Source organism: Corylus avellana, chromosome ca5, assembly GCF_901000735.1.
Source record: "Corylus avellana chromosome ca5, CavTom2PMs-1.0".
Taxonomy (NCBI): domain Eukaryota; kingdom Viridiplantae; phylum Streptophyta; class Magnoliopsida; order Fagales; family Betulaceae; genus Corylus; species Corylus avellana.
This window is the reverse complement of record NC_081545.1, coordinates 1,979,909-1,996,531: the sequence shown is the minus strand read 5'-3', so window position 1 is coordinate 1,996,531 and position 16,623 is coordinate 1,979,909. Positions and strand designations below refer to the sequence as shown.

At 33.9% G+C, this 16,623-nt stretch overlaps 1 protein-coding gene across 1 annotated transcript; it reads right to left on the bottom strand.

The window, feature by feature from the left end:
- Positions 1-2,397: 2,397 nt before the first annotated feature.
- LOC132180688 (exopolygalacturonase-like) lies at positions 2,398-5,169 on the bottom strand. The gene is made up of 4 exons (XM_059593593.1): positions 4,996-5,169; positions 4,072-4,380; positions 3,314-3,829; positions 2,398-2,853 (listed from the first exon to the last, which is right to left on the bottom strand). The coding sequence occupies exons 1-4, from the start codon at positions 5,167-5,169 to the stop codon at positions 2,599-2,601; spliced, it is 1,254 nt and encodes a 417-aa protein (XP_059449576.1). The 3' UTR covers positions 2,398-2,598.
- Between the last annotated feature and the right edge of the window lie 11,454 nt (positions 5,170-16,623).

Here is a 16,623-nt window from a genome sequence, read left to right as displayed (position 1 = left end):
ATTTTGGCCATTCCGTTAATCAAAACCGTCAGTTTGGACGGAAACTTCAACACGACGTCGTTTTGTTGGGGGGCTACTTTATCACTTTCTGGACATTAGGGGGACTAAAATGAAAACGGCTGGTAGTTCGGGAGGCTTTTTTATATTTTTTCCAATTTTTTTTTTTTTTTTTTTTAATTTTTTTTTTTTTTTTTTTTAATTTTTTTTTTTTTTTAATTTTTTCATAAAAAGGCATTGTAGTAACTTACCCATATCAAACCGACGTCGTTTTGCAGTTTCTGTCCAAACTGACGGTTTTGATTAACGGAGTGGCCAAAATGTAATAGTTTGATAGTTTGGGAGGCTACTTTATCACTTTTGGAATATTAGGGGGCTAAATCGAAAACGGCTGGTAGTTTGGGGAGTTTTTTTTAATATTTTTTCCTTTATTTTATTATCAAAATTCTATAGGAGTCAGATCAAAACACAGAGTTCCATGCTAATGAGATTTTCTCAAAGATTAATTGGGTTAAAAACCCATGCATGTGTCAACGAGACACTAATGTGAGGATAGAAAGACGGGGGCAGCGAGTCAAGTAGGCTAGCCATGGCTCTCAAAGAAGCGCTAATATATACGAGGGGTATCACTATCACGGATCTAGCTAGGCTCGTCGCCACTGCTGCCTAGAGGTGGTGGTGGACACACACCGGCGTGGTGTGCATCCTGCGATCTTGGTCGTGGCAAGACGCGCCACCTCCCATCCTGCCAGTGGCGGAGAGAAGAGGGGGCTACCTGGGGGCGGTCGCCCCTGGTAAAAAAAAAAAAAAAAAAAAAAAATTTAAGTATTTTTCTGGCCGAATTGTCTACTGCCCCAAGTAACAAAATTTTGTTTTGTTTTTTTTTAAAAAAAAAAAAGTAAAAAAAGGTAAAAAACTCCTCCAGCTATTTCGGTTTCTTGGTTTCACATTTTTAAAAAAAAAAAAAAAAGTGTCAAGAAATTTAATGTTTATTTATCAATATTTGGCACTTTCTTGTCATAATCCAAGTACCCAACCAAGTAAGTTGAGAGTAAAGTTTATAATTAAAGCCATTAACGCTTTAATTTGTTTGGTTATGACGGCGCCCTTAATTTGTCTTGGTTATAATTTAAACTTTGTAATTGAGATATATCTCTCATTTTCATCATTTTGTTTATCTTATTTTAAAACAATATTGTTATTTATTATTATTTTTTTTTTTGTGTGTTTTATATAGTACTTCGGAATTTTGTCAAGCATCAACGAGTTTCAGAAGATTATTGCCAATCTTAGATTTGTTCTTTTTATTAATTCATTTTAGGCTAATAGCTATCGGAATATGCTAATAATTTTATTATAATATCATTAGAGTATGAGAAGTAAACAATTATTAAAACAATACTTCGTAACAAAATGGAAGATGAATTTCTTAAAGATAATGTACTTGTCTATATTGAAAGGGGAATTGCTGAAAGCTTCGATTCAGATTTAATACTTGATGATTTTGTTTCTCTAAGACCGCATAGAATGCAATTTTAGGCACTTTGTATTTTGTATTTTCCTTTACTTTTGTACTAGTGTCTACATGGTAACTAATATATCAATTTAACATATAAATATGCTTTTTGTGATACATATATTGTGGTATAATTTTTTTTATTATTGTATTTACCATATTATGATAAAAAAAAAAATAGTATATAAAGAGAAAAAAAAAAATTATTTATCATTATATTTGATTATTTTATTGACGCCCCCGGTAGAATGAACTCCTGGATCCGCCACTGCATCCTGCGGCTTAATGGCAGACGTAAAACGGGATATTTCGGCAGTGGATCTGCTGCGTGCATCGGGGGACGAGGGGCTTCTTTTTGTGGTCTGGTTTTTGGCTTGAAGGCAGTGGATCTTAACTTGAAACCCAGGCTTGACTTGCTATGTAGCGGAAAAAAAATAGACGGAAAACATGCTTGGTCTTGTGGTTTAGTAAACACGGTACGTTAGTTTTTGCATTAAAAAGGTCCTAGCAAAATCTGGACCATCTAAAAAAAGTACAGCAACTACCGCATATATAGAAGCCAAGTCCGGGGATGTATTAGAGTAAATGTCATGAGTTTGAACATTATCTTTATCCAATATTTTAATTAAATATCTCATGTGTTGACCTCCTTTATTGATTAAATTTACTGTTTTCCATCCCCTTAACTTTTGATGAATAAACAGTGATTTAATCATTAATTAGCTAAAAATATAATAAATAAACCCAAAACACAAACCATTGCTCAACACGTAGACAATAATTGTTTTCATATTCTATGTCATATAGAACACTTGTCAAAGCATATCCCCTATAACACACAATTTATTAATTTATTACATTTCTAATTTTCCGTTCTACTACAAGCTAGGAAAAGTAGTAAATTAAATAGGTTACATCTGCATGTCTCTTTTCAAAAAGGCCAAATTTCCAAGCATAATTCCTCTAGTTTCTCTTGGGGGAGAATAAAATTAAGATTGAAACTCAAGCATTTCATAATTTCGTAAAGAAAAACAAATTGCTGGTTCGGTGGTATACTTAAACTAGCTTAGCTAGCAAGCAACTAATTAGGGTTTCTTCTCAAGTGTGTTGTGGGTGCAAGGAGGAGGATTCTGGAAGCCACTAATAATGGGATCGACATTAATACATCGGGATATAGCTGTAGAGCCATCTATTCCTTTGTGTTTGAGGTCTATGTCACGAAGCTTCACTTTCTGACACGGTTGTGTACTACTGCAAATAATCTGCACAGCCGCTTTTGTCCGAGAACTTCCTGTTATGTTCGTGAAGGTAACATCGCTGATCTTGACATTAGAAGGAAGCTAAAAGAAAACCCAGAAAAAGATCACCAAAATTATGGTATTAGTGACATTCCTTTACCCTGAAAATGAAGCTATATATAATTACGGACTTTTGACATAACTCATGATTAATAAATTATAGCGTGTTACGGTTGAAGGGTCTGACTCATTTAATTAAATTGGTCAATTTAAGTTGACTTATATAGTTTGATACCCATAAGCAATTTTCAACACGACCCATGAATCCAACATAAACCCAATAGAAAATTAGTAGGTTTAGATTGATGGTTTGACCAGTATAATCAAAAAGATCGAGTAAGGGTTGGCCTATATAGTCTTAACTCATACATCGATAAGATCTGAACCCACATGTGAACACGAATTGTCACTCCTAGCTATAATAACATGAAACCTGATCAATGTGATGATATATATGTACCAGTAAAGAAAAAAAAAAAAAAAAAGAAAAAAAAAAAGGTACCTGTGATTTGCATTGATGCCATGGGCAGTACCCTTGGTCTATGAGAATAGGATTGTCGACGTTTTTCATGACAATATTCTCAAAATGCATATCAGAGGCAGCACCAGGATAAGAATCTGGCCATGTTTTGATTCTCACGCCAGTCTGTGTGTTTGTAAGAGTGCAGCTAATAACTCTTATCCCAATCACAGGCTCCTCATTATGGTACTTACCAAGACTTCCTATGCTGATACCATGGCCAGGTCCACACATGACTCCCTCGATAAGTATATTACGGGAACCGTCACCGAGGGAGACACAATCATCACCAGTTGAAATCTTTGAATTAATCACCTTAATATTGGTTGAACGTCCGATGTGAATTCCATCTGTGTTGGGGCTGTTTTGAGGTGCTTTGATGGTAACATGGTCGAATGTAAGATTTTGGCACCCAAAGACATTGATGTGGAATTGTTTGCTGTTAGTTGATGTTATGTCTCGAACTATTGAATTGATGACATAGTCGAACCGTAGGCTCTGTAGATTTAGGAAAGCATAAGCACCATAAAATTGTCATTCCTTTTAGGTAATGCTTAAAAAAATAGTGGCAATTGTACACTAATAATGTTTGCCTTCAAACTGGGTTGAACAAAATTTCTTTGACCTAATCTATTAATAGACCATGTGATCTTTAATTAAAACATATCGCATATATCCTTCAACTTGATTTAAAGGAAAACTTTATTTATTGTACATAGATAAGGTAGAATTACACTTACAATGGGAAGATGGACACAATAGCTATTTTTGGAACAGCCACTTCTACCCCAAGCAGTTCCTCCTTGGCCATCAAAATCTCCGTTGCCTGACACTGTTAAGTGCTCGATATGTACAAAACTAATCCAACTATCCCCCTTGAAGTATTTGGGGTCTCCTGGGGAATGTATGCTGCCTAGAACATTAAACTCTATAGGACCCTTGCATGGGCCAAGAAAATTTACTGTGCCCACCCTGTATGTTTCTGCTGGAACTACAACTTTACTCGAGCCTGAATATGCACATGCATCATTCCAAGCTTTTGTCACAGCCTAAACACATAATGAATGATGAAGAAAGTGATTTTTAGCAAGCAGTTATGACAAAATATTTGGGAAAACTTTACTTAATCCCTAATATTGTTTCGTTACTTTTGTAATAACATTTTTAAATATTAAAAACTCTCAATGTTGGGTATCCAAGTTTAAAAAATTTGCAATGTCACTCCTTCATTTATATTTGATTTAAAGGAAGACATGAAAATTCTCAAAATACTCCTTTTTTTCCTTTTTTTTTTTTTTTTTAGAAGTTAAAAATTAACATATGCTTTACTTGACCCACAACAAAGCTTTGCCGTGGGTCAAGACACGTCAAGATTTTTTTTTTTTTTAAATAATAATTTATAATTATCAATTAGGGTAATTTTGTAATTTTTAATTTTTTACATAGGTACATATACAGGATATTTCATTCATTTACTGTTTTAATTCCAAATCTTAATGATATGGGTGACATTGCAAACTTTTTAAACTTAGATACACGACATCGAGAGTTTTGAAACTTTAAAAATATAATTGCAAAAGCAATGAAACATTATAGAGTAAATGAAGTTTCTCTGACATATAATTACATGATTATAAGGAGAAAATGGCATTGTGCATGAATACCTGGGTGATATCTCTATTAGGTTTTGCTCCATAACTTTTCACATCAAAGACATGAGCGGCGGTTTTGGTAGGAGCGGCTTTGCCAGGAGTGGCGGCTTTTCCAGTGGCGGCATTGGCAGTGGATGCTAATAGCAATAGCAATGATATTGTAGCAACATTCAATTCTAAACTCATATTTACACTTCTTTTCTTCTTAATTTGCTTCGGTTAAATATTTGGTTTAGAAAAATGGTGAATATCCCGTTTTGTTTTGAGCCATTTGTAGTGCAATTCAGAAGCTCAGCACCATTAAAATTTCTAACCAACTGCTACATCAATCATTGTGGAATGTCTCTTAGCGGTTGTAAGATTTTAGTTTTAACTTAATTAATTTTTTTTTCTTCCTATTATTAGTCTTCTTGCATTCTTTATATCCTTTTTGTGGTTAGTAAAATAAAGGGTAGAGAAACTTGACTTTTATCTCCCGAAGTATAAGCAGTTTTTTAATCATAACCTTAAGTTTAAAATTTTGTAATGTAGTATCTCATGTTTCAGTCCATTTTAATTTCTTTTTTTTTTTTTTTTTTTGGTTAAAATAGCCATGTTAGCCACTTAATTGAGTGCAAGCATAATCATTTAGTGAAATTAATTGTAATTAATAGTAATCAATGCCAAATCATTAGATGACATGTATCACATTCCTATTGGAGCTAGAATTATTTTATTTTATTTTTTCTTTTAGGTCCATCTTCAAAGCTTATTTAATTTGAGGATAAATATAAAATCAATACTAGTAGTTGGTCTAAATTATAAGCTACTTCTTATTGTATTAAAATGAATTTAGAAGTTTATGATGTATGCCAAAAAAATAACCTAATTCCTAGAATCAAATTTCGTTAAAATATTTGACGAATTTCATTAAGTGCCATGTCAGGGCCAATAAAATGACGACACATAAACCATTTTAGCCTTAAAAAAGAAAGGGGTGGGGGGTGTTGTGTGTGTTCTAGGACAGCTCCAAGCCATCTCGTCTAACATTCATGGTGCCTTCGGCAGCGGCTGAAGAAGACAGCAGCTTTAGCAAAACCAAGAGCCTCCACATAGGCTTTTCATCATCCATCTCATCTACATCTTCGTCATCATTAGCTTGGCCATTCTCAAGGACCACAAAAACCATGGAGAGGTCTGGAAGGACATCAATCTTGCCTCCCTCCAAGACCAAGAAACCGCCTCCAACAACATCGTCATCCTTCAAGACTTTCTTGCTCAACCCTTCACCAAAGACCCACCACCGGCCGGCGTAGTCTCCACCCCCGTGGCCCGCCGCTGTCTGCTGCCCACCTGACCTTGATCACTCCGACCCACTTCGGCCTAACTCACATTTACAAGTGTCACTTCTTTCAATGGCCCATTTGAGGCTCTCGCTTCCTCTACTGGCTTGCCATCTTTGTGGCCCGCGAGCCACCTTAGGGACTTCTTGGGGTGGCTGCCTTTATTTTTATTTTTATTTATTTAATTTAATTTTAAGGTTCATATATTTATATATATTTTTATTAAGAGTAGTACTGACATGTTGACATAAAACTTAACGGAATTCGTCAACTATTTTAATGGATTTTGACTGGATTTTTTTTTTAACATACTTCCAGAACCTCTAAATTTATTTTGATATGATAAAGAGTAATTTGTAATTTAGGTCAATCATATGACTGATTTTACATTTATCCTTATAATTTGACCATGGTGACAAGCTTGTATTTAGTTGAGCTATGTTTTTTTAAAAAAACATGGATCACTGCAAGACCGTGGTTTATGCTAGAATAAGATATAATTCAAGAAAAAGATGAAGGATTGGGCTTGGGGCAAAACCCAATCGCATGCCTAAGGCATTGGATGCATGGACTTGGGAGCCAATCCTAGCCCAAATGACTTCCAAGTGGGAGGAGGACAAGGATTCAATCCTAGTTCTCCCTTCCGCCGTGCACCTCTTCTAAGTAATCCCTCTATAAATAAATGAGCCTTTGAGAGTTCTAAACACAGCTTCAAGTGTTTTTCATTGATGTCTTAGTGAGACTGGGTCAGGCTATGACTCAATCACACTTGAAAGAGCGCTTACAGTTCCTACTGTCTAGGCCTCTCCTGTGCAGCTTCCAGCGGATAGGTGCTACTATGGTCATACCCAAGTAGAATAGCCACAATTGGTCTCCTCGACCTACCTTTTTGATTAGGGAAAAAAAAAAAAAAAAAGTGTCTTTGAAGGTTCTCAAGCTTAACTCACTTTAAGAGCCCACACTCTTATCTTCATGCATTGGGAGAAGACAGAAGCGTGGCATAGAGGGGTAGGAGAAGAAAATCAAAAGAAGCAAAGCTCACGAACTAAAAGAGTATTTCACTTTTAAATTAAAATAGAGTGTATCATGTACAGATGAAATTAAGATCGAAAATAAGGAGCAAAATTATTGTTTCAATTGGTTAAAGTATACAACTTCAATTCGATTCTTATTTGAATCAATATTTCACCAGAAAAAAAAATGCGGAGAATGTATTTTCTATTAGCTGAAAACGTAACAAAAGAATTCTCTTCAATACCATCTTCTTTTGGTGGCATGTAGTCAGGATCTTGGAGATTGTCTTCGCCATCTGCTACCTCAGTGTCAATCCATTGAGACCAATTTGGAGAGAATATTTTCCCCTCATATATGGCCGGCCACTATGGGAGTGGCAAGGAGTGTAAATAAACACTCTTGGCCGACTTCCCCTAAGACTTCCCACATGGCTTATATTCCGTTCTCTCCTAGGATCCCAATATTATAAAAAAAAAGGTGCTATAGTGAAGCAAAAAAAATCAATCCACTCTACTCAGTAATACACGGCTAGGGAGAGAAATTCTTTCTCTAAGTTTTGCTTATAGAAAAACCTTGTAAGCCCACAATTGTAGTCATGTTCAGTCATCAAAGAGAAGATTTAATGGAGAAACTATCTCCTCAATTGTTCGAAGATCTTGATGAATTTCAAGCTAGATTACCAACATGTTCTTCATGAACACTATGAAGATCATAAACATGTTTTTCAAGTTCATCAAAAACACGAAAAATGTGAAGAAGATGGTATGAGTATTGCAATCAAGCGCATTCGTGCATGCGTTGTTTTGCTCTTGTGGCCCAGCGCTCGTGCGCTGGTGTTGATGATGGTCGTGGGTGTGCTCGAGCGCAACCCACCTGGGATCGAGCGCACATGCGCTCGAGTGCTGAATGGTGCGCTAGATCCTACTTCCGTAGATGGCTTTTTTTTAGCTTCCTTCCAAACTTTGCATTCTTCTCTTTAAAGATGCAGTTTTTCTTTAATGACCTACAAAACACTAAAAATACAAAACTAAAACTAAACATTAGATAACGATACAGCTAAATGATTAACTAATGTAAATTAAAGGGTTCAAATATGCAATATTTAACACACATCAAGTATTAATTCATACTACGAGTAGGCAAGTTTGCTAGAGCTTCAACTACTTAGCCCCACACCATTGTAAGAACGTATGTACAACTCCTACACCCCAATGCCTAGGAGAGGCCGAGTTATATGTAAGTAATCTAACTTATATGTTTTGAAAAACGCTTAACAGGTAAATATCACACAATATGCGGAAGTAACAGGTATTTATCAATACTCAAACAATCGCCAAAATAAGTAAAATCAAACACAACAACTTTTTGTGACGAAAAGGAAACCTTTTACAAAACGATCTAAAAGTAAAACCTATCCAAGGTAGGAAAACCCAGGAAATCACTATTAAAAGATGTTTAAAGATTACAGACACGGGGAACACTTACAACCCTTTGCAAGTCCTTGGCTCTGCAAGATCGACAAGCTTCTCACTCGTCTCCTCGCTCACAATCTTCTTCAACGTGATTCTCCTTTACCGGATCCTTCCGATAGACTTCTCAATTGAAGCACACAATCAAACTAACAAGATCCTCTAAGAGGAACAACTAGGCTCACAACAATTCTTCTTTCTAAGCACAGCTTCTCACGAACTCTCTAGGGTGAAAATTCGTACCTTTCCAGTTCTATAAAGATGTATACATATCATATACAAAACCCTAGGCCTGAGCCCACATAAAATACACATTTTAGGCATAAAATGTACGGGAGGTCTGGACTGGGTAAGTGCCTGTCTAGAGAGCAACTTGCAAACACGCTTTCGGCGAGTTTCTGGAAACCTTGTTCGGATGGCCAAGTCCTTCGTCTGGACAGCCACTGCATTGGAGCTCTTGAAATTTCTTTTGAATGTTCGTTTGATCACCGAATTAGCCAACAAGAACTAACAAACTCCCCCTTTAGCAATTTAGTGACAAAATCAATATGCCGAGACATCCCATCATCTCTCCATATTTACTCCCCCTTTTTGTCACAGAAAGACAAAAGGTCTCCATGATTCCTGAAACACTCACAAAATACATAAAGGCATATGTGGAACAGGAATAACACAAATAAAACTCAACTCATGATCATAAATAAACTAAAATGCATGAAGTATGCGGTAAGATCATGAAGACACAAAAGCAAAAACTCACCCTCAATGTATGACTCATTTATCAACAAGAAACTAGAAAAGAAAAAACATGTTTCTCCCCCTCAAAAGTCAAATGAACACACATGATACACACATCAAAGACTCTTGTATTTCAGAAATGAATATCCTAAACATGCTCCAAATATAAAAAATATACATGAGACTGTAAATGGAAATAAACTCATATTGCTTAACCCAAACAAAGAAAAATGTTTCATTCAACCCATGCTTGTGTGTTGTGTGTGTAAGCCATGCAATGAGAAAAATTACCAACTTACAAAATGAGGAGAAAGTTTCACTAACACGAAGTTTTGACAAGCATATCCAATCAAAAGTCAAACCTTATTATACTAGGGGTTAGTCACTCTCATCTAATACATTCCTCTTTGTAATAAATAGCACAAGTTTGACACAGTGAAATAAATTCCTTTTGGAATATGATCTTTTGATTTTTCTTGTTTCACTATTTTGTTTCTTTATCTCTTTGACAAAATGTCCTTAAACTTATAGTGCTTATCACAAAAGGAAGAATGTAGGAATTTTAAGCTCTAGGTTCAACTAGCCATAGTCAATTTGAAAAATACGACAAGTCAAAAACCTCATATGGTTACCTAACAGACCTCACAAATAAACTAATGCAAAAACCTCAAATTAAGCTTAAATGTGCACAAGAGAGTAAACATAGACAAAATGTACCACATAAGCTCAGGCTTTAGGAAACTACAAGAACAAGTCTATTGAACAAATTTTCATCTCATGCATATTAAGAACACTCCAAGATGCAAGGAATTAAATTCATGAAAGCAACATGAGAAATTAATGGACTATCTAGGAGCATAAGACAAAAGAAAGAAAAGAAAACAACCAAAGTAAAATATTTTTTGTATTTTTGAAATTTTTCACAAAAGAAATGAAAAAAAAAAAAAAAAAATTCAATGCAAAATGAAAAACAGCATGCTTTAGGGTATGCAAAATCTTAGGTCTAGATTTATGACTTTGCTCAAAGTTATCTAAATAGCACTTCTGTCATCATCATGACCAAACCCTCACTTTTTTTTTTTTTTTTTTTTTTTTTTTTTTCTAGAATTGGAATATTCATTTTTATGCACATGAGGTTTCAAATTAAAGTAGTTATGTCGAATGTGACCGACTTTTTCACAGTGATGATATGTAGGGACAAACCTTTGAGAAGGTAATTTCCTAGGAGAATGCAGGACTCTGGGCTTAGGGTAAGATGCATGAGGTTCAATGTAGATTTTCTTGCCTTTCTTACCTTGAGAAGTCAGAACAACTGCTTGCTTTTTTTCATTTGAAGATTCTTTTACTTTCACCAGTTTTTTTTTTTTAAAAAAAACAGTCTTTGAAGTAGAAGCATGGTTAGAAGACAAAAAAAAAAAAAAACAGTTTTATCAAATCCTAAGCCAGATCTATCACTTGAACTCTTCTGAATATGCAACATTTTATCAAGCTTTTCACTAAAGAATTTACTCAAGTAATTTCTAGATGCAATCAGATCATTTTGAAGGGATTTATTTTTAGCAATTAACACATGATTTTCATATTTGAGAGTATTGCAAACATTATGTGAATCACTCAAAGATTTCAACAAACTATCCATTTCAAGCTCAAAATTCTTAACATCCTTAACAATTTTCAAGTTAGCATTTCTAAGCATAAATTTTTTTTCCATCAAATTGTTAAATGAGTCTTGAAGATCACTAACCCCCTTTTGATTCATTATCAGATGCAGACTAAACATCTAATTGTTTAGAATCATCATAATCATAAGATGCAACAAGTGCTATATAATTAGGAGTTTCTTCCTCATCAGTGTCACTCAAGGTAATATAGAAGGCTTTTTGATCTTTTGGCTTATTACTCTTGAGGTTAGCACAATCCTTGCGAACATGAACATAGCCAGAATACTCAAAACATTTTGGACTGCGTGGGTCTCTTTCATTTCTATCCTGAGTACTCTTCTTTTTGTTTTCCAAATCTCTTGAAAATTCTATGTTCATTCTTATAAAACTTTCTAGCTATCAAGACAAGTTCCTCATCATCTGGTGATTCCTCATCAGATAACTCATCAGAGTTTTTCCTAAGAGTTCTAAGGGCAATATCCTTATCTTTCCTAGGTTGAGGCAATGAAAACTCATAAGCATGATGAGCACCAACTAACTCTTCTATCCTCATGGTATTAAGATCTGTGCATGACTCAATAGCAGTTACCTTCATTCTGAATCTTTTAGGGAGTGATCTCATAACCTTTTCAATCAGCTTAGTGTCAGAAACTTTCTTTCCTAGATTTATCATGGAATTTCTAATTTCACTAAGTTTACCAAAGAAATCATTAAATGTATCATCTTCTAACATTTTAATTTCCTCAAATTGAGAAACTAACATTTGAAGTTTTGAAGCTTTAACAAGATTTGTTCTTTCATATGTAGTTTCTAGGATCTCCCATGCATCTTTGGCATTATCACAATTTGAAATTCTAGAGATCTTAGTTTGTGGAATTGCCAAGGATAGAGATTCATAGCTTTGTCATTTGCGATACAAGTTTGTTTTTCGACATTAGACCATTCAGCTGTTAGCTTATCTAAAGCTTTAAATCCAGATTCAATGGCAGACCAAATGTCTATAGATTTTAAGAAAAATATCATATGGAACTTTCAATAGCCATAATTTGATCTATCAAAATTAAGCACAGTGTTAAGGGTTTGAGACATCTTAGACATGAAACAAAGATCACACTCAAGAAATTAATCCTTCACGGAGTGAACCCGCTCTGATACTAATTGAAAAACGTTTAACAGGTAAATATCACATAATATGCGGAAATAACAGATATTTATCTATACTCAAACAATCACCAAAACAAGTAAAATCAAATACAAGGATTTTTTGTAATGAAGAGGAAACCTTTTAAAAAACGATCTAAAAGTAAAACCTCTCCAAGGCAGCGAAACCCAGGAAATCACTATCAAAAGATGTTCAAATATTATAGACACGGGGAACACTTACAACCCTTTGCAAGTCTTTGGTTCTGTAAGATCGACAAGCCTCCAACTCATCGCTTCGCTCACAATCTTCTTCAACGTGATTCTCCTTTACCGGATCCTTCTGATAGACTTCTCAATTGAAGCACACAATCAAACTAACAAGATCCTCTAAGAGGAACTACTAGGCTCACAACAATTCCTCTTTGCAAGCACAGCTTCTCACGAACTCTCTAGGGTGAAAATTCGTACCTCTGCAGTTCTATAAGGATGTATTTATATCATATACAAAACCCTAGACCTGGGCCCACATAAAATACATGTTTTGGGCATAAAACGTACGGGAGGTCCGGACGGGGTAAGTGCCTGTCCAGACGACAACTTGCAAAGATGCTTTCGGCAAGTTTCGGGAAACCCCATCCTGACGGCCTAGTCCCCCATCTGGACGGCCACTGCTTCAGAGATGGAGAATGACTCTCGGGTTTCCACGTCCGGATGGCCTAGTCCCCCGTTCGGACGGCCACTGCATTGGAGCTCTCGGATTTCTTTGGAAACGTTCATTTGATCACCGAATTGGCCAACAAGAACTAACATGATTGTTCTTGAATCTAAACATATTTGTCTTGAAGGCTAAAGGTCTTGCAGATTGTGTTTTATTTCGCTGCGTAACAAGTAAAAATTTTGAAATTTACGCAAATGATCTCAACGACTTCCCAATTGTCTTCTAGCTAGACAATCTTCTTGGGGTGCGTCTCCTTAACCGGAATCTCCGATAGGATTTTTACGTTGTTGACGAGTTGTGATGAAGGCACAACCTTTTACTCCAAGAGAGACTAACCCTAATGCTCGATATCTTAAACGCTCTCTTAGCACATGTGATTCTAATGTAGAAATCCTTACAATTTTGTGCATAGCACTTCCTTATATATAGACTACAAGAAAACCTAGTACTTGTTGAAATAGGAAGAAAACCTTGTACAAGTTGGATAAGATTTGTCCAGATTTTCGACTTTATATTGTAGGACGATTTTGTCATAGTAAATGTCCGAATTAGGAAAATCTTATCTCACAAAAAGATTTGTCTCATTTTGTTACTTAAGCCGAAAGTTAGGGTTAAAGTACAGAAACATGTGCATAATATGAAATTGAATCAAATCCGATTTTAACTCAAATTAAAGAAATTTCGATTTGCTCATAACCTTGATTGATTAAACTTAACCACATCATATAAGTACTCTATTCTGATTGATTAAGCTAACTACATGTTATAGGTTTTCTCTGGATATCTAGTATGTAGGTACATAAGACGAGCTTGCAGATGAGTGTCTCGGTGGTCCTCAAACAACACCTCGTTTGTATGCTCTTCAGACGCCCTTATAGATGAGCTTCTTGGGAAGTCCTTCACAACTATGCCTTGATCAAATTGTCCCCAAAACAACTTGCATCCAGAATTATTTCGTCACTGAATTAGTTAATTTAGAAACCTAACAACGAAGAACATGAAAAACAAGAGATCACTTCAGATCTTTGTTTGGGATAGATGAAGATTTTCATCTAGAGTTATAGAGTCCTATGCCCCTATATCTAGGAGAGGCCAAATTATCATGTGAGTAACAAATAATTTTGGCTTTGATACCTTAATCTAGCCATGCATATTTCTCTTGAAGTCAAAGACTTATGGACTTGCGCCTGTGATTTCCACCGTCTAGACCCTTATTGTGCGAATAGATGCTATTATGGTCTTGCTCAGGTAAGATAGCCACAATTGTTTTCTCTAACCTACAAATTTATGCTTAGGAAAAAGCATAATAAATAAAAGGCTCATGGACTTGTTTATTAATTCTCCCGCTGTGCAAAGAACTCTTTTTGAATTTTTGCCGAGCAATTCCAACAAAATAAAAGGCTTAGGGTCTGTTTGAGATTGTGTTTGAGGGGCTTAAAATTGCTTTTAACACTCAAAAAGTCCATTTGAAAAAAAAAAAAAAAATTTGTTTGATAAAAAAAATTAAAAGCGCTTTTAAGGGTTCAAAAAGCCTAAAAATTGCCAAAAAAACACTTTTGACAAAAACTTAAAAATGAAGCTTTTACCAAAAAACTCTTTTTGACTTAAAAACTCTATTTCTCAAATACAATCCAAAATAGGCTCTTAACGTGGTTTGATGAGCTTCAAAACATAAAATCAAATGATAAGTGGGCATTAAAATTTTGAGGAAAAGAAAATTTAATTTGTGTTGGCCACAAGGAGTGAGAAAATAAGCCATGGCAGGTGGGCATTAAATGGCGTGGGAGGTTAGGTTTTTACATTAGTATTTTACATTATTTAAGGTTACAACAGCAAAAATGGCATGAATTAATATACCTAATAAAGATCCTTTTATAGTTGAATATCTGAACCCATGAGAATCTAAAAAAAATTAAGCTAGAATAACGATAGGTTAACCATTTAGATATAGTAATGTTTAGTTTATTGTGTTGTGCATGGAGGTGTTAATAGGGGTGCAAAGGCGGGCGGTTAAAAACCGCCCGCTAACCGCTAACCGCTATAACCGCCAACCGCCTAACCGCCTAACCGCCTAACCGTCTAACCGCATTAACCGCTAACCGCCTAACCGTCATAACCGCCTAGCGGTTAGCGGTTATTGGGTCTACTAACCGTAACCGCTAACCGCTAACCGCCTTTTTATATAATATATTTTTATAATTATAATTATAAAAATATTTATAGATATAACATAATCACTTGATCATTAAATCACAATTTTTTTAAAAAATAATTAAATCACAATTTGAGTATTAATATATTATCACTATAATTTATATGATTATATCATATAATCACTTGATCATTAAATCACAATTTTTTTTTTAAAATAATTAAATCACAATTTGAGTATTAATATATTATCACTATAATTTATATGATTATATCACATGATCAATTGATCATTAAATCATTTGATTATATAATAACAAATTATACATATATAATATGACATAACTCATAAGTATACTAATTCATACTAATACAACAATTAAATATCTAGAGACTTATTTCCAATGTATGTTATAAACCTATAAGTTTATATAAGTCTACATATGTATATGAATAATATAAATGTATAATATCAATAGTTAATCATATGATTCAATGACAATTCAAATACTTTATTCAAGACTTCAAGTGAATCATATTATTAATGTACAATGATGATATGATTCGTATAATATCAAATTAAGTAATTGACATTGGATTAAACAATGACCAATGTGTTACTTATAAACATAATTTAAGTATTAATGTATTATCATTATAATTTTAGTAATTTATATATTATCACTATAATTGATATGATTATATCACATGATGACTTGATCATTAAATCATATGATTATATAATAATAAATAATACATATATAATATGACATAACTCATAAGTCATAAGTCTACAAGTTAATCATATGATTCATGTACAATGATAATCACAATTGATTCAATTGAATTAAACAATATGTTACTTATAACTACAAGTCTACAATTTAATTAAAGCATTATTAGATACTTTAGGAATTTAGGATTTAGGATTTAGGAGTTTGAACATTACCATTTACCATTAGATATTAAGTTCAATTCAAAGAAAAAAGATTATAAGTAAATATGATAAGAATTTAAATAATTAATCATATGAATCATATGATATAATTTAATGAGACTATATGATTATATAATATCAAATTAAGTAATTGACATTAGATTCAACAATGTGTTACTTATATTCACAATTGAAGTATTAATGTATTTTTTGAACATTTTTTAGAAAAAGAAATTTAACCATTTTTTGAAAGAAAAAAAAAAGAAAATTAACAATTTTGAACAATTTTGAATTATATATATATATATATATAAAATTGCTTATAGTTATATTATATGCATATTGAATAATATAAATGTATAAGATAAATATTTAACTATATGATCCAATTACAATTCCAATACTTAATCAATTATTCATGTACAATGACAATGACAATGTGATTCATATAATATCAAATTAAGTAATTGACATTGAATTAAAAAAT